The sequence below is a fragment of the Haplochromis burtoni genome, unplaced genomic scaffold (assembly GCF_018398535.1).
Source record: "Haplochromis burtoni strain Fernald_Lab_line unplaced genomic scaffold, NCSU_Asbu1 Contig_176, whole genome shotgun sequence".
In the NCBI taxonomy this organism is placed as follows: domain Eukaryota; kingdom Metazoa; phylum Chordata; class Actinopteri; order Cichliformes; family Cichlidae; genus Haplochromis; species Haplochromis burtoni.
Window position 1 is genome coordinate 1,216,010 of NW_024582537.1, and position 18,534 is coordinate 1,234,543.

General features: G+C 39.1%; 2 protein-coding genes across 11 annotated transcripts in view; one reads left to right on the plus strand and one right to left on the minus strand.

The window, feature by feature from the left end:
* ccdc177 (coiled-coil domain containing 177) overlaps nt 1-18,534 on the minus strand; it is a 75,084-nt gene that overhangs the window by 6,617 nt on the left and 49,933 nt on the right. The gene's annotated exons all lie outside the window — the stretch shown is intronic.
* Nucleotides 6,113-18,534, plus strand: part of smoc1 (SPARC related modular calcium binding 1) — a 57,904-nt gene continuing 45,482 nt past the window's right edge. For 9 of the 10 annotated variants that reach the window (XM_005934043.3, XM_005934045.3, XM_005934042.3 and 6 more), the window contains exon 1: nt 6,113-6,533. In XM_005934043.3, the coding sequence (XP_005934105.1) occupies nt 6,432-6,533 (102 nt within the window). In that variant the 5' untranslated portion in view covers nt 6,113-6,431. The remainder of the gene's footprint in view (nt 6,534-18,534) is intronic. The other variant, XM_005934048.3, reaches the window with a different exon arrangement.

Here is an 18,534-nt window from a genome sequence, read left to right on the forward strand (position 1 = left end):
GATTACGCACTTTTGGCTACATGACTCTGACAGTCAGCAGCCTCAGCTGAAATGAATTCACCCATTTCATTTCCCTTCAAAGGCAGATCAGATTTTCAGCTGGACATGTGTGCAGAACTTTGACAAGTATGGATAGAGACATGGCAAACTCTTTTACAGACCTGGAAATAAAAAGGCCTCGGTACATTTCCATCTCTCCAGGGAGCTTCTGATTTTCCACATTATTATATTTTACTACTATTGTAGTGCATCGAGCCAGGAGCTTACTGTACCCGTGTTTGCTCAGGGTTGAACACAAGGAGTGAGTGTGTACAGCTGTCTAGACAAGTGCAGTGAACCAAACTTAAGCTTTCTTGGATGCATTTTATATTTTAATATGTTTCCTATTCAAAAACAGAAAACATAATTAATAAGAAACATATTAGATCTGACAAACTTGCAGTATTTTTCTTAAACTCGTTAGAAAAAAAACGTATTTTTTAATTGTTACTTCACGCATAAGCTTCCTCTAATATTTAAAAGGCTTTAGAGAATTTTAGAATTCAAATCCTAAACTAAACATTTTTTATTGCTTGATGCCAACAAAGTAACATGTGGACATAATTTTTTAATTTTTAGGATACATATTATTACACTGATTACTGTAGTGGTTTCCAACCTAGCAGCATGGGAACTCATATTAGGTTTTCAGAAGATGAACAGGAAGGGTCACAATGACGACCACAATAATGAAGCACAGTGAATGCTGGTTATTCTGTCATGATTGCCTATTTTCCAGTTTTCCTGTAAAACACCAGATAGTTTTCCAGTTAGAAATGATTCATATTAGAGCATGACTGATATATTCATCTGCCAATACTGGTCATCCACCCACCTCTACTTTTCTGGGTCAGCAGTCTAAGCAGAGATGCCCTGACCTCGCTCTCTCCTGCCACCTTCTCTAGCTCTGGGGTTCACCAAGGTGTTCCCAAGCCAGCCAAGAGACATAATCATTCCAGAGTGTTCAGAGTCTGCCGTGAAGGAGCTCATTCCCAACCAAGAGTGGGCACTGCTTTTTTCTGACTGAGAGATAGAGAGACAGGGTCTCAGATTTGGAATCGCTAATTCTGATAGATGCAAAGAGCTCCAGTCCAAGCTGGAGATCATAGCTTGATGAAGCCAGAATCACATCATTGAATAAATATATACTTATTCTAACACTTATACATATTTTTTTCCTTTTCTTCTTCTTCTTTAAAAAAATCACTTCACATAGTTTTGCAGCAGAGCAGTTCAGACTGAGCTGTTTCACTATCAATAAAAGCACAAGATAAAAATAAAAAATCCCTCTTAAAGTGATTACAACCAGACTGTTGCAGTCGGTGATCAAACACTACAGGTTGCTGTGTTGATGTTCATTTTGAGAACTATGTTAATTTTGAGTAGACGATTATAAAGGATCATTATTAAATAACACAATCAAAGAGTAGATTAGGTTGCTGCTTATGCAATAATAGATCAGTAACAAAACCATATACATCAATCGCATAGCTTTTTTTCAGTATTCCTCTGCCTTCTCGTCTCTGCTCAACATCAACCAAGGCCACACAATACCACAGCACCCTGTCTGACTGAGCAGCATTTGCACCAGCATTTAAATTCCAATTTTCCTTTGGAGGGCTTTACCTCTCCACTAACTTGCATGAAACTTGCTCTTGTAAATTTTTGTGTCTCACTGACAGACAAACAAAGAAAATACAAGGAACAAGAAATATCATAACAGCAAAATAAAATGCAAGATTGATTACTTGGATTTTGGGAAACTTAGTGCTGCGCAAGCACTCAAATATGTGTGCGTGCGTGTACAGTTCTACATGCCTGCTGGAACTCACTGGCCCTGCGAATATTGAGACCTTTCATTGCCCCCAGTTCACATTTCCAGCCTTGGTTTGCCAACAGAAAGGGCCACATTTTCTAGACCGCTTCAACTCCCGCTTCTAGCCCTTTGCTATATTCAGCCACCAACCCCCTCTCTCCCTGTTGTCTATTCTGTGGGATGGTACAGGGGTCTCATGCGGGTGTGGAACAGTCCCCCTCCTTAGTGGAAGGGGAAAAGGTCCCAGAGACATAGCTGTTAATTCAATCAGGAGAGCGGTATGCTCAATTAGGCATCCATAAGGGCCTGGATGGGTCCGGGGGCCCTGCAGAGGGCAAGCAGCCCAGTCCCCAGGAGGTATTAATTGTGGATGACAGTGTGTAAACAGTGGGGTGAATAGACAGCGCAGGTGCGGGACACCCCATTCCAGACTCAATAGGCCTTTTCACACCCGTGGCTTTCTGTTGCCACTTTCTCTTTCACTCTCTCACTGCGTAAAAATCCCTCACATCTCTGATTAATGTCATAGATAATTTGGCTTTGTGGGCTTATTTATTTGTTGCTATGCTTTTCCATCACCAGACATGCTTCTACATCACTGTCAGTGTGTGTATGTTTGTGTGCAAGTGTGTACTTGAAGAGGGTAATAAGAAATGCTGGCCAGCCAAGGGCTATACACTCCTCGTTTTCAGGAGCTAGTGAAAATTGCGGCCAGTACATGTAAAATATATGGAATTTATGAAATGAAATCCAGATGACACTTTAAAAAGAGAAGGCTTTGTATCTGACCTTCGATTTTCCCCTTCAGCACACAAGCCGCCCGCTCCTCTCTGTCTTTCATTCAGTGCTTCAACTGTATTCTGCCTTTTGAAGTGCAATCACACACTCATCAAACAGATGCACTGCCTGAAAAAGTATTCAGACACTACATGTGGGTAAAAGTAGCAGAAATACAAGTAATAGAACTACAACTGCAAGCACAGAATACTAATCTTGAAGTATGCCTCCTTTTTTTTTAACATTTTAATAAATCTGAAATAACTGGTTTATTTTTACTGATACAGTGAAATACAAGCAAAGCTTTTCTAAAGCTGATTGCAGTGGAGGTACTATTAAAGCAATTGCTTTAATAGTACAAATAATAAACAAAGTCAAATAATATTCTCCAATGTAAAAAAAAACAAAAACTGTATTGGTATGGAGGTGTGTGGGAAGTGAAGTAAACCTTCTGAGACCCCATGTCCTCACAGAGGAACGTAGGAGATATTAAAAATGAATGCCAAACAAGTAGTGAAGCAACATGGGAGTTGCAAATACTTTAATAATTTGAATAAGTTCAGCACTTGAAGAACCTCAGGGATGAAAAAAATCCTAAACCCAGAGACAGATATATGGTATATGGTTGCTGTATTGTTGGGTGACTGGTCGATAATTACAGTAGGCCTTTTCGGATTATCCTAAATTACTGGTAAATCAACTAATAATCAGCTTTTTATTGTTGTACAGGTGAGGGTGAAATATCGCTACAATAAACAAAGGGAGGAACTTTTTAAACACTGGAATAAAAGTCACAAATAGGTTTTCATGGATTTCGTTATTAGAAGAACAATGAGAATCTACTGAAACACACGACAAATGCAAATGCTGATTTTATTTAGACAAAAATGTAGTTATTTAGCATTAAACGGGAAAAATGAACGACAAGTAGCAGTTTTTGCCTCTCTTCAACTTGTTTTCCTCTCAGCATTTATCATACTACATCTGAACTGCATGTGCACCTAAACTGTACTTTTAGGCAACGTGACATCATTGCGGCACATCTGTGCTAAACCTGCTCCTCTCCCGAGGCCGTCAGATCTCTGGGTGGCCTCAGTGCTGCTCTGTCTGTTTCTGTGTCTGCACACACCCGCTAATTTTCGGCCGTATGTAGTTGGTGTAAGCCGGTGGGGGGACCGGCGGCTGGGGCATCTTTGGAAGGGCCACTGCAGTAATTGGGATGTACATTTTCTTTCAGCATGCCCATTCATTCCTCCTTTTGTTTTTGTTGTCAGAGGTTTTCTTTTATGTTCGGCCAAATGACAACAGAATTAAAGTGTCAAGCCATGCTTTCACTACAACAGCTTTGCAGCCCTGAAAACTTTGTCTTCATTGTTCAGGGTGGCAGGTTGAAGTGAGAGGGAAGAGCAGATATAAACTGATCTCGTTAACATTCCAAGAGACACTCCCGTTGACCCTCTCTGCTCCTCATCCTCACCTCCCACAGCATTACTCCACTCACACAAGGACATGAGTGGACCGGCTGGCACAGAGCGGGAGGGGTAGTTGGGTTAAGTCTCTGGGGTGGGAAACAACTTGGAATGAGGCGCATCCCTTCTCTCACAGCTCTGATAATGATACTACACGGACGCTTTGCTGAGTTTCTATGGTGGTCCGATAAGCAAGAATTCAGATAATTCACTATCTTGAGACCACTTAGGCCTCGGTTTTTCTCCCTTTTGTACAACTGCCCCATCCATTTTTATCTCTCCTATTTGGAGTGACCCTCCTCTGGCATCTTTTCTGCAAACAGTGCTTTACAGAAACTGGCCAGAGCACAGAGGAATAATTAATGCTGACCCTAATTGTGCCAATTCCAGAAGCTCAATAGCTCTAATTACAAGGCTCTTCTCTGAGGCACTCAAAAAGCCGCTGAACTGTCAAAACCAACAATTAAAAAATATCTATAGGGACAAAGAGCGAGAGAAGGGGATTTGGGGTGGGGGTGGGGTTACCCGTTCCAGTAAAGGGTGACGGGACACCTGCACTAAACACTGCTTCTCTCTTCTTAATGGGCCTCACAATTTATCTGAAAGGAAAAGATGGAGAAATGGACAGCACGGAGGCGAGGAAGATGTGAGAGCCAGAAATTGAGAGGTTGCAGGCCGATTACAGTGTGGAAGCATGTTTTGTGAATGCACTAAGTGTGCTTTCCTGCTCAGGTTGGTGGAAAAGTACTGAGAATATTTATAGTTGTCAAAGCAACAATACTGCGATATTAAAGTGCTTCATACTTAAATGTGAAAAACCCAAACGTATGTATAAGTGACAAAAGGGTTGCAACAATGCAGAAATGTTGTCCCCACATTCATGTTGTGGTGCACAGCAAACCACTAATACAATATTAGAATTAATACATTCATTTCTGATTGTGGTAGAAGGTTGAAGCAGAGCTAGGTTAAACCTATACAGCATCACATATTAGATGCATTATATCAGTCTGGAAAGTAGTAGTAGTAAATCTTTTCTATAGAGCAGAAAATAAAAATGATCAAAAGGCACTTAGTTTTTAAGAAGTAAGAAGTTATTTTCTTTTGCACTGCAGTTTAACACACATTGATTACTTCTTTGTTTTCATAGATTATTGTTTGTTATTTATCAAAATACTGATAACCCCATATTTTCTTCTGAATTTGAGTCTTACTGTAAATTAGTAAATTGCAGTTTTGACATTGTATTTGCAAATACATATGGTGTTAATATACATTAACTACTGAGGTTTTTGCAGATTATCATATAAGATGAAGAAATTCCAATGCTAGCCAAACGGCTCTAAGAAGGTCAGCCAGTTTATTTTGAAAAAAAAAACCCCAAACCAAATAGGTTCTCTACCAGAAAAAACCCCCCGTTTATTCTATGAAATGTGTTACATTATGACCATGTAATTGGGGATAAAGTGACACAAACAGTTGTTTTTTTGCTCTAACAACGAATCGTCTGCCAACTAAAACCCACAACGACACACACACACACACACACACACACACACACACACACACACACACACACACACACACACACACACACACACAAATCTACAAACACAGACTGCCCCCCTGCAGTGCTTGTGACAGCTATTGACTTTACTCAATAGATGTTTTCCATTGTAACCCAAGTACGCAGGCTAAATGTCACGGCAGCAGGATACTAGGCTATTATAGAGCATTATATGTCTCAGAATGGGGATGAGAACCTAAAATTTGACCTCACAATTGCTCGGCCATTGTCTCTGCTCTCAAAGACTCATGATAATACACTGAGTGTTCCTGCAGCTGCTGCCTCTCCTGGTCCTATCTCCTAACTGACCGGAGCAGGTCTTTCTCCTCCGCGAACAGTTAATCTTGGGGTGAGGTGGGCGTGGCTTTCCCGCCGCCGGCCGCTGCTATTGGGTCCTCCGAGTGCCAGCTAGAAACGACTGCTCCCTCCTTTGCTTTTAAATGAAGGTGCAATGGATACAGGCGCGACTCAACCTGTGGAAGCCGCGATGAACAGCTGATCCTCCCGCAGTGGATAAAACCAATCACAATGGTGACGGCCAAGTCCTGATTCCCGATCATACGCGTGGCACTATGTGAATAGTTATTGGAGGAGTAGACACAGGAGAATTATTAACCGGAAATTAGGGTTAAGGAGTCTTTTTGGGGCGTACTAATATATATTTTTTTCGGTTTGGACCTGTCGATCATCAGTATTACAGACGGACACGCTGTGCGCTCAGACTACCTGCCGCTCTTCGCTCTGCGCTCACCGACGCTCAATTATGTTATTATCAAGTTTCCTCATTTTTACCGTCTCCTACTTTATGGCGCCTCTGTTCCTCTGTTACCTGCCTCAAGTGTCGGCACAGAAGCCTGGGTCACGGGTGAGTACATCCCTGTGGGTCTGGTGCCTCACACTTTCATGGAAGTAGCAGTTTGAAACACAATACTTGCATTAATTACGAAAGTAAAAGTGTGTCAAACTGATTAGATTCTACTTAAAATAGAACGAATGGGATAAATTACAGACTGCTGGTAAACCTGAAATATGCCGAGATATTTCTTTAATGCGCCTTTAGTAGATAAGATGTAACAGTTGATTCAAGATTTTTTTTTTTTAACTTATGCTGAGTGGGTAAATTAGATGACTTTAAATCAAATGAGAAATTTGGCTTTTGGTGTTAAAGTTTCATCTGATTCACTGTTTAGAGAAGAACACTCCAAACCCAATCTCCATCTGGGCTTGTAAAGCTTAATCCCACCAATTTGCTGGTTTTACACTTTGAGTTTGGCCAAATCTAACTTGTAAAACATGAAATCGATGATAACTTACTGAGCTTACTCAACTTTTCCTTGGGCACAGCATCCCGGCTCCTGGACCTCTCCTTCTGCAGGAACAGATTTTTGTCACTGCCATGTCTCTCCATCGCTCTTTTTTTCTATCTTCAGTCTCTCACACACACTGCTTTGCTTGTTCAAGGTTCTTATTTCGCCCTGTCCAGGCACAGGGGGAAATAAGTGATGCGAAGTGAAGGGGAACACCATTGTTTCAGTGCACAGATGCACTGTAATATTTGTGGTCAGAGGCGAGGGGCTGACTCACAGGGGGTGAATATGTAATACTCTCACATACTGGAACTATTTCACAATATCTTTGAACCCCCCCCACCCACCCCACCCATCCTCCATACACAGTGTGCTGTGGTCAAGATTGTTCTCTGGAAAGAGCCACAGTGAATTTTGCTTAATCACTTCTTTGTTGCTCCTTTTATAACTGTTTTACTACTGTTCAAATAATGAGAGGATCAAGGTGGAAGTGTGTGGCTTTCCTACAGTATAACTGGACGCAGTACTTGTTACTTTGCATATTTTGGGGCCTGATTCAGGTGGCACCTCCTTATATAGCTACATCACTTACACGTGCTAGGGTGTTTAGAAAATCAAAACAAAGATGAGTTTTGAAATTACGATGGCTGATACTCTGAGCTGCCCTTTTATCGTGAAGTTCTTCCTATTGTAACTTTAGCTGAAAGATTTTGTGTACCTCGCCAGGCTGTGAAAGTCTATCAGTCTCAACTTTGGTAAACAGTTTCAAAACCACATTGAATAAACTCCAAAATACAGGGTGGCCAGTGTGAAAATGTGGTTTCTTGGTCCTCTGAAATTTGATTCTTTAGAGACAAAAGCTTTTCATAAAAACAGGGATAACACTGAAAATCTGAGCATCTCCATCAGCTTTATCCCATCAAATTAAACTCCCTCTGCATCCCACTTCATCCTCCTTCTGGCATGGATTAGGCCCCAAGGAGCAACAGTCAGCCTGCTGAAACCCCCACTCACTCCACAGTGATTACTTCTAACATTTCTCACAGCTGCTGTAATACCATAATTCACACCACCCACTTTCCACGTTGATATCAGGAGTGAACGGCTGAGCTAATTTCCCTGCATAGACCTGCTCCTTTCTCATTTCTCTTGAGGTTCCATGATGCAATAGCACAACAATCCTCAAGACTGAGGAACACGAGTAATTGAGAGACTAAAAAGCCTTTTTTCAATTTTGCAGTTCCTGCTGTCTGTGCAATTTGGAAGACCAACAGCTTCTTTATTCTTGTATGAGTCCTTCAATAGTTTAACAGTGAGTTGGTGGATAAACCGTTGGATGCTAAGGATGTGTGATGATCAGTTGTAATTAATTAGTGCAACATTGTTTATTCTACCAAATTTAAGCACAAACTATCTGAATTATTTAAATGGAAAAAAAAAAACTGATAATGGACTTAAAAACAGCTTCTTATGAACGATGCTGCCTTTATAGAGAGACAGGATTAAGGTTCATAATGAGTTAGCCTTTTTTATGAGTGCAACAAGATATTTCATGTTTTTTAAAACCGTAAAACCAGGAATGATCAGTCTCGTGGTCTGCAGGGATCATTTCCTAAAACGTTTAAACGAAGAAATCAGTTTTCCCAGTGGGAGGAAATGCTTAGCTTTTATAGAGGCTTAGCTATGCAGCTTTAATCCATCTTATCAAATCAACCTGTTAGTCTCAGATTGCCCATAGGGTTGGGATGCTATGGGCAGTCTGCTTGCATAATTCGGTGACAGCATCAGTGAAGACTCTTAAAACTAAAACAAACACACAGGCCTAAGCAGCAAAGCTGCATACCTTCAGCTTGGGAAAGCAGAGCTCTGGTTCAAAAGCAGGAAAGTCTTTTTATTAGTGTGAGGTAGATCACAGCAAACATGCAGGTGTGAGTGTGCTGATGCGTGCAGCGTATGGGTGCAGGTGCCTGTGTGGTGAGCCGTGGAGTCTTAATTATGCTTACAGTGTACAAAGGAATGGAGGTCAAGAACGGGCCTGTTTTAAGTGAAAGAAAAATTTAACATGAAAATAGAAGTGACTATATTTAACCCTTGTGTGGTGTTCGTATTTTTGTTACTCAGCCAGTGTTCATGGGTCTGGTGGACCGGCTAGAGTTTTGGCTTTCCAAATTAACACTATCAAACAATTTTATGTTAAATTACTCAACAGATGTTTACTTCATCCCAATTACAAGACATATGAACAGCAAACATGGTTAATTTTTTCCCTTTACCTTTGTTAGATCACATTTATGAATTAATGTGCTTCTCGTTTTTCTTTTATATAAAATGTTATAAATAAATCAGTTATAATCAAGTGGAGTGAGTGGAAAGACACAACACATTTACACGTGAAAAAATAATTAATTGTTTAATTTTTCTTTTGAAAAAAACTGAACACGGGTCTCACAGACCCGAACACCATACAAGGGTTAAGTGCAGTATTTACTTAAAAATTGGCCAGTGTTTATGCTATATTTAATTTTTTTCCAATTCAGTTGAATTAAGTTTGGAAAAAAATGAAGTTCACATCTGTTATCTGGAGGACATTAAAAAGAATATGGGGAAATTGAAGAGATTGGAAACTCCATCTGAGGCAGATTTAGCAAAAGCTGGTCCATGAGAGACGTTATTACTGAATGGTTCATATTTATAAGTATAAGTTTTTATCAGTTAACAGCAGTTTAACTTTTTCTTTAACTATCTGGCTTTAAATCTTATAATCCTAATCATAAAGAGAATATAGTCACGCATTTGGACCTTTTCTCATCTACAAGAACCAACCTAATGAAATAAAAATCTAAACACATTAAGACAATAAGTGAAGCTCACAAGAGACCATTTTACAAAAACAGATTCAAAATTGGATCCTATATTTCCTATAATGCAATTGCTAATATGATTACTCTCCCTTCTTGGGGAAAATTCACTTAGTTTTCAGCATTTTTGAGTTTGTAGTTCAAATCCAGATATTTAGTCAGACGAAGTCCCTGGGATAAAACGAGACAAGAACTTTGTGGTTAGGCTGAGCAGCCCATACCAAGTAAACTGGTCGAGAGCCCATTTTTTGTTTCACTACTTTAACAAACAAGATATTTTGTTATTTAAATACACGACAAAGTTGTCAGCAAGAAGTTTGATACCAGCAGAATCAGACAAAGATGAAGAAAGGCAACAAATGCAATTCTGTCATTATTCAGGACAGCTGAGAAGTCACTCGCTTTATCAAACCCGGCAGGTCTGATAAAGAGGTAAAAGAGGTGAGATGAATGCAGAATAGCCAATATGATAAGACCCGAGGCAAACAAACCATGTAAGCCTTATTAAGAAAGTACTTTTATGGGTCAAGCAATGAGGGAAATGTTGTCAAAAAGCAAACTTAACTATCCAACTGTATTATGGCCCATTTGTAATCTTTATGCCTTTTCATCAGTAAAATGCATTCACACCATTCTCAAAGTGAAAGTGAAAACAGAATTGTGGATTCATTGAATTTAATATATACACAACTTAAATATTTACAGGATTAAAAGAAATTTATTTAGTTCTGCTTTTATTCTCTTAGAGTATAATAAATCTGTGCATAGTAACAATGAAAATTTGAATTTATTTGTCCCAAAATGTCAAAGGGAATAACAGAACATTGCCTGAAGAAGTTGTCAATAGTAAATAAACATTGTGATAATTAGAACTGAAGAGACAACATCTGCATAACAAAGGCTATGAGTGGCAGATGGAGAAGCGAGAGAGATCAAGGCCAGAGTGTGAGGACTGTTCCTTAACCATAATGAACCACTGAGATGCATATGAAGAAGAGCTGTTGACCATAATCATGCAGATGTGCAGTGCACATTTCCTCATTTAGTCTTTATGAGGGGAAAAAAAGATTCCTGGCAAAGTGATAAGGTCATAGTTTGGTTTCACCGTCGTCTGTGAGGAGAAGTCATGAAGTACAAACCTTTTAGATTAACTTTGTACTGACTGTTCAACAGCAGTTTCTGATTAGGCAGCTAAAGGAAGAATCCCAGCACACAGTCATTGATGACGAAGCTTGTGGTTTGAGGTTCTTTTGTCGTATCGTAAAGTACATTTGCATGGTTATGCTAGTGTTAATCAAGGGTTAGAGGGGATCTAGGAGGTGGGGGAACCCTAGTGGTGGAAGAAAAATAACTCACCTTAAAATAAATGATTGCGTATTCTTTGTTGGCTCTGAGGTTTAAGGCTTGTGTGGATTTACTTAATCTGCAGTCTATTAACAAATGCTACAAGGGGTATCATACCATCAAAGTTACTCTCCAGCCTGGAGCAATAAAAGTGGAATTTGGCAAATGATACTTAAGAGCATCATCTTAAATTCAAATTGATGCCTGCTACCCTTTACCTAACCTACCAGTGAGTATGGAGACGTCAATCTACCTTGCACCAGGCCAAATCAGTCCCTTTTCTGTAAACTGTAGTTGTTTGAACTCTTGAGTATTCTTGCACAGCAGCCATGCTACACTACAAGGACAACAGTACTTGAACAGATTTCTTATTCTTTAAAGTCAGGAGTTTTCAGTCCCATTGTCACAGGAGTATAAAATCAAGCACCTAACCATCTCTAACAAATCAGTTTATGACTTTCAACCAACTTTAAGTGATATTTTTACAAATATCTCTTAACCACAGCAACTCAGTCATGAACAGTGTTGGTCAAGTTACTTGAAAAAAGTAATCAGTAACTAATTACTGATTACTTCCCCAAAAAAGTAATCTTGTTACTTTACTGATTAAAAGTAATTAATCACGTAGTTACTTAGTTACTTTTTAAAAACACGATTTACAACCTGAATATGTGATAAAGCGATAGATCTTTCAGCCCAATTCTACTTGCATAATCCATCATACAAAATGTAATCAAATGGAAAAGTCTTAAAAATATAAAATAAAATAAAAAATAAAAAACTTGTTTTATTAGTTTTAATCTTTTAACTTAATGCATCAAACAAAGATTTTATTATATGCAACATTCTCTGACTGGAAGAAATTTGTTTAACATTTAAACCTATTTTCTGCACATTCCAGCACATAAAATAAAATATTTTTTTGTGTTTACACTCAGTCTTTCAAATAGATGCAAGTAAAACACAGTAGAAAATAAATGGAATCAAAGACTCAGCGGTCCTGTTGCTCTATTTTCACCTGTAAAGCAGGAGGAGGGTAGGCGGAGCTTTTCTCTGTTGCAGGTGTGCCGCAGCGGTCAGTTGAAGAATCCGCGAGCTTCTCTGTGAATTTCCCATTACGTCATTGCGCACTCGGTACTTGCTTGGAAGTTTAGGGTTTTTTTCGCTGTAAAAATTAGTTTTCTTCCCACGCACAACGGACACTAATGTTTTTGTCACTTTTTATGGAATCAAACTCAAAGGTCAGTACTTCCAGGCTTTAAACGCTGCACGCTCATACTCTCTCCCCACTCGATATATTATCCATTGTTGATCTGCACACAGTTGTCACGAACGTCGCACTCGCTTACGTCACTGTCATGAGACATTCTCGCAAAAAAAAAAAAAAAAAATCACGGTTTTAGTAACGCAGTAACGCAGCGTTCCTACGGGAAAGTAACGGTAATCTAATTACCGTTTTTGCAATTGTAATCCCTTACTTTACTCGTTACTTGAAAAAAGTAATCGGATTACAGTACAAGTAAACAACTCACAAGTAAACAACTTACAAGTAACGCGTTACTGCCCATCTCTGGTCATGAAGAGTCAGATCATGTTACAGATGGCAGTCACCGAGTGCTGAGGTGCATAGCAAGTAAAACCTCCTCAATTAATTAATTAACATCAGCACACAGACTGTGTGCTGGCAGGTTCATGGCATGAGTAGCTCCTATTGGTGTAAGGTGTAGGTGGCCAGATACTTTTGTTCACATATGATATTTTAGTGAAACAACAAACAACACCATCCATCCATCCATTCACTTCCGCTTATCCTTTTCAGGGTCGCGGGGGGCGCTGGAGCCTATCCCAGCTGTCATAGGGCCAGGTACACCCTGGACAGGTCGCCAGTCTGTCGTAGGGCCAAACAAACAACACCATAAAGACATATATGAATACTCCAAATTGCTGTATATATGTATACCATACTTTATTAATGACAGATATTTTAAAATATTGTTGTAGTTAAGGTTAAATTATTTTTATGCAAGAATGACTTAGCCATAGTTCGCTGCAAAACATTACAATGTAGCGATTAGAGGTGGAAAATTATGGTAGAATCATTTTCTCTAATATTAAAAAATAAATAAATAAATGGCCTTATCTAACTGTCCTGAAAAAAAATTTCAGGAAAATAAAAATAAAACAGCAGGGAAACGGTGGTGCAGTGGTTAGCCTCACAACAAGAAGGTCCTGCATTCAATTCCACCATCAGTTCAGGGTTTTTCTGTGTGGAGTTTGCATGATCTCACCATGTCTGCACAGTACTCCGACTTCCTCCCACTGTCCAAAGACATACAGTTAGTGGGACTGAGTTAATTGGTAATTCTAAATTGCCCATAGGTGTGAGTGTGAATACCTGTTCTTCTCTATGTGTTAGCTCTGCGACAGATTGGCGACCCGTCCAGGGTGTACCCTGCCTCTTGCCCAAAGACAGCTGGGATGGCTATCTTAGCAGAAGAGAATGAATGGATGGATATTGCGGCAGAATATAATTATTTTTCTGGTGACATCAATGATCTTATCTAGTCACTTGAAGATTAAGCAAAAAAAATAGATTTAATTTATGTTAGAAACATACGTACATAAGAATGACCTTGGGTAACACCATTCACGAATCCCACATGATTAAAATGATCCATTACAAATGGTTTAACAAACTTTTATGGAAACCTCTGATTTTGACACTCATAAGCCAAGATCTCATGTGACTGCACACCTAGGCTCCATCTGACGCTAACAGATTGCTTTAATAGTGACTCAACAAGTGACCAATAAAATTGCTTTCATATGTCAATTCCCTCTCATGCCTGCATGATCATCAGATACATTTCATGCTCAATTTCATGGCGTTCTAATCAGTATAATGAAAAGCAGCCTTAAGTCTGTTCCAAGAATCAGGCCAGTGTGCTCCACTCACGGATCGCTGCTACTTAATTCAACCTCGCTTTTCTTTTGCAGATCCTCGTGATCATTTTGGTTTGCATTTATGCAATCTATCCCACTATGGGAACTTACTCTATGTAAATTTGGCCTTATAGTGACAAACACAGACTCTTGTTTGAGAGGACTACTGCTTGTTGAAAGAGTTATGGCTCTCTGTAATCCTTTTGATTATCAGGATGGCAGAAACACTTCCTCTTCCCTATCAAACTGGTTCAGCAGATTAGCTTCTGCTCTGCCTCATATTTAAGTTTCCTTTGATTTAAGTGAGTGTGTGGTCTCAGCGTTAGTATGCAATGGCGACATGGAACCTATTGTAATGGGTGACGGGCACACACACACACATACACACGCTTCCTGGGAACAGCAGAGACAGCTGACTGTTCTTTAGCCAGGATGTAGCATTAGTGACAAACAAGGAATGTTGTTAATCAGATTTAGAGCCATTTCCGAAAAGGAAGAACATGTTCCCCCTCCTCCTCCTTACTTATACTTTGATTTAGATTTCTTCATACCACTTCAAAAGAAAAAATAAGGATGTTTTCAACATTCATTAATCACGTGTTTATGTCCTGGCCATCATCAAGGGGAAATCTGATTTCAGGATGGTGTGGTCGTCAACTCTTTATTTACTGGATAAACTAGATTTTCATATTAATAGATTAACAACAGTAATCAGAACGCAGTTGCTCATGATGAATGAATCAGGACTATTTTTCCATTTATAACACATGTTAACAGTAAAGTCGCAGGTTTTCTTTGTTTTGGTTCTTAGGCGGAGGCAGAAACTTCATCTGCCTGCAAAGGTTATTGGATTCAGTGTTTGTATTCAAGTTGCTTTCAGTCTTTACCTCATTGCTCTGCAGCTTTTCTACAAGAAAATTTTCCAAAACTAAAGGAAACAAAGGGGGAGGTGCTACAGTTTAAAGGGGAACAATTATGATTAATTTGAACTCCATATTTTTTTATTCTTGGACTCTCCAGAATAACTTTTGTTTTAGTTCTTTTCCAGTTGGGTTTCATTTAGGAAACCAGTTGGTGATTCTTGGCAACTATGTGTATGTAACCAGCAGCAATTACTTTGAAAAAGTAACTAATTATAGTTCAAAAAAGTAATTGAGTTAGTAACTGAGTTACAAGATTCTAAAAGTAAGTAATTACTTGAAAAGTAACTATTGCGTTACTTTAAAAAAAAAAAGTTTAACCATGGGGTCCAGGGTATAATTGGCCATTTTTAACTACTTTTGATTTATTTGACCTCTACATTTCACATTTAAAAACTATTTATTTGCCTTGTTTGGTATCATCCTTTTCAGCACAACCTCACGTGTCAGAATTTACAGTCATGTTTTCATTTTGGCATACTGTATTAACACAATTGATCTAAAATCAGACAAAAAACATAAAATCCGAGTAGAAAAAGTTATATTTTTTACTGTAACAACCACAAACATGTTTATTGAATCATATTTCATAACTTTAAATGCAAATAAAAATTGTCAATTTTAAAATCATACGCACAAGTTTTGCAAACAACAAAGTTATTTGCAGCCATTTACCTTTTACCCTTTTTTTTTTAACCATTTCAAACTATTTACAGAACAATCAGCTGTTCTGCATTCAATAAGATGCCACACAAATTATTTGTGCCACTCCAGAAAAGGTGTATCACTCCTTTTTCTACCTGGAGACAGCAGTCACATCATTGTTCTGACACACAACACAAAACTATCCACAACACTACACAATAATTACACAAGACAACACATTAACTACACACTCCAAACACGCCAAACGTGACAAATCTCTCACATGTCAAAACTCCCTCTCTCTCTTTTTCTGCTCTCTTTCTCTCGCCGTCACTCCTCAAACTTCCCCCTCTTCCTAAACAGCCAAAAGTCATATTGCCATATCATTTTTGATTGGTCAACATGGTGCACTTTTACACCAACACGAAAGGGCTGTTTCTTGTTTTTTGGGGTTTTTTGGTCATAAGCAGAGAGTGCTTGCTAGCTCTGTCCTTAGACAGTAAACGTGACGAAACTATTGAGGAAAAACGCCGCATATATATTGTTTATCATGACTCTGGTTTTACGTGGCCTATCAGGACAATTTAAAAACTGGTATATATCACCTTGTTGCTTTGTCATCTTAAAGCGGTCATGTCATTGGCTTACCACGACTACTTTATTCTTCCTCAGTCAAACAGCAGCAGTCATGCGATTGTTTTGCCCCCTTAGCTCCAGGTGTTGTGCCAAAAAGTGATCGTCGGGCAGCTGCTTAAAGCTGTAGCGCCCAGATTACTTACAGCTACTTCCATGCAACTGATATAAGATGTGGTAAGCTAAAGACAGCTTCAACCGTCTGTTTGTTGAAAAATAGTAACGCAACCGCACCGAATTTTCTTGTCACTAACAGTAATGGCATTGTAACGATAGAAATAGTAATTAGTTAGATTACTTGCTACTGAAAAAAGTAACGCCATTACTTGTAACGCCATTATTCCCATCACTGGTAACCGGTTGGCGAGTGGTTGCTGAAGGTCGCAAAGAAGGTGCAAAACCCACTTTGTGATTACTTTGGTCACCACAGTAGCCTTTTATTTGAATGGAAGATGCCCACCTGTATGCAAACACTTGCAAAGGAATAGTCAAGCAGTAATAAAACTTAAAGTTAAGTGTATCAAACTTAAGTGTGATAGAAAACCAGGAACTGAGCACGTTCACCTTCAGTCATCAATGTCTGCTAACAAACAAATATAGGGAGGTTTTCTGTGCTACTACGTTCACTTTGCAACTTCTAGCAACTGTTGCCAGCTCGTCAAGGAATACATATTTTTCACTAGTGACAGGTGGTTGCCAGATTGTCGCTGTAGGCCTGTGTGAAGGGTGGCTTTACCTTTAAGGAAACTTGCTTCAGATTGACTACTCTGGATGTATGTGGGTTATGTCCACTCTTATTGACATCATACAGTTTTATCAGCAGAAAAAATAAATTCAGGTGTTTTAACCTCCTAGGACCTGGTGTCCACGTATGGGGACATCACATTTTGGGTTGTCTAGACCACAATACTAAATTTTGCTCTTTTAAATGGCTTTCAAATGAGCCATATTGATCAAAGTGGCACAATTGTTGTTTCTCATTTTGTTTTTGTACCCAGGAAAAATGCTGCTGTGTTCAGACACCAAATAAAGAGTTATGTACATCATTACTCAATTGTAAATACCAAATAAAATAGCAAAGAGAAATTAAAAATGCATGCCATGAAAGAGTTCGGGTCTTAGGAGGTTAACCACAAGGAAACGTTACTGACCCCATTGTATGAAACTCTGGCCTTGCTGAATATGAAGATCCACTACAATAACAGGGCATATAATAGTTCATGCCCAGTCATTTCTTCCTGCTGTGGATGGCTCACAGACCTTATGCCTCCTGTGTGAAAATTGTCCACCTTCTTTAAAAGCTTCCACACCAAAAAAGTGGGAAAGAAAATTTAAAATGCTAAAATTGTGTCTCGAGCTTTTTTATTTAGTCAGCTGGTTCTCCTTTCTCAATACAGAGTTAAGTTAAAAAGAATGATGTAGCTTTTAATACATTCCTTTTTTTTCTACACTTTTTTTAAAACACTGTGTGTTAATTCAAACAGCATGACAGATGGCATTCACTTTATAGATTTCCTGAAAACTAAATGCTAATTATCGGACAAAAGTGATTACCTCTGCCCGTTAAAAGCCCACAACCGTACACAATTAGCTCTGTCTTTGGTGGACAACTTTCATTGGCTTGTTACCTCTGTGGTTGGCTCACTTTCATCCTCCTTTTCCTCCATTTGACTAATCCACTTATTTCCCAGTGAGGGAATGCCAAAACACCTGATGATTAATGACACAGGGATGCATTAGATAGCCATGCATGTATGTCTTTATATATGCGTTGGTGTTGTTGTATTGTTTGTTGTTGTTGTTGTTATGCCCGGAGGCTATAATGAGCCCATCACACGTTAGCGTGAAGCTGGCACACAGATCTCCCTCTCGCTGTTTTGCGCTCACACACGTGCACCGATGCGGACCAGGCTGTAATGAATCCATCTGTGCACGCAAAAGCCTTTTCTGTAGAAGCAGTGATGTCATTCATGTTAAGGTGCATGGTGCTGTTAGTTAATCTGATTTAAACATCTCTTATGCTATCAGGGTAAGAGCTGAGGTCATCCCTTGTTTAAAAAAAAGAGGCCGTGGGCTTTTCCAAGTAAAGAGTTTGGATTATTGACTACTGTGTGTTTCAATCAGAGAAAAAGAATCAGTGAAGCTGGCGAAATTTGGACCACTGTGCTGTATAATTGCAACCATATTGGAGCCTGTATTTGTATTATGCTGGCTCA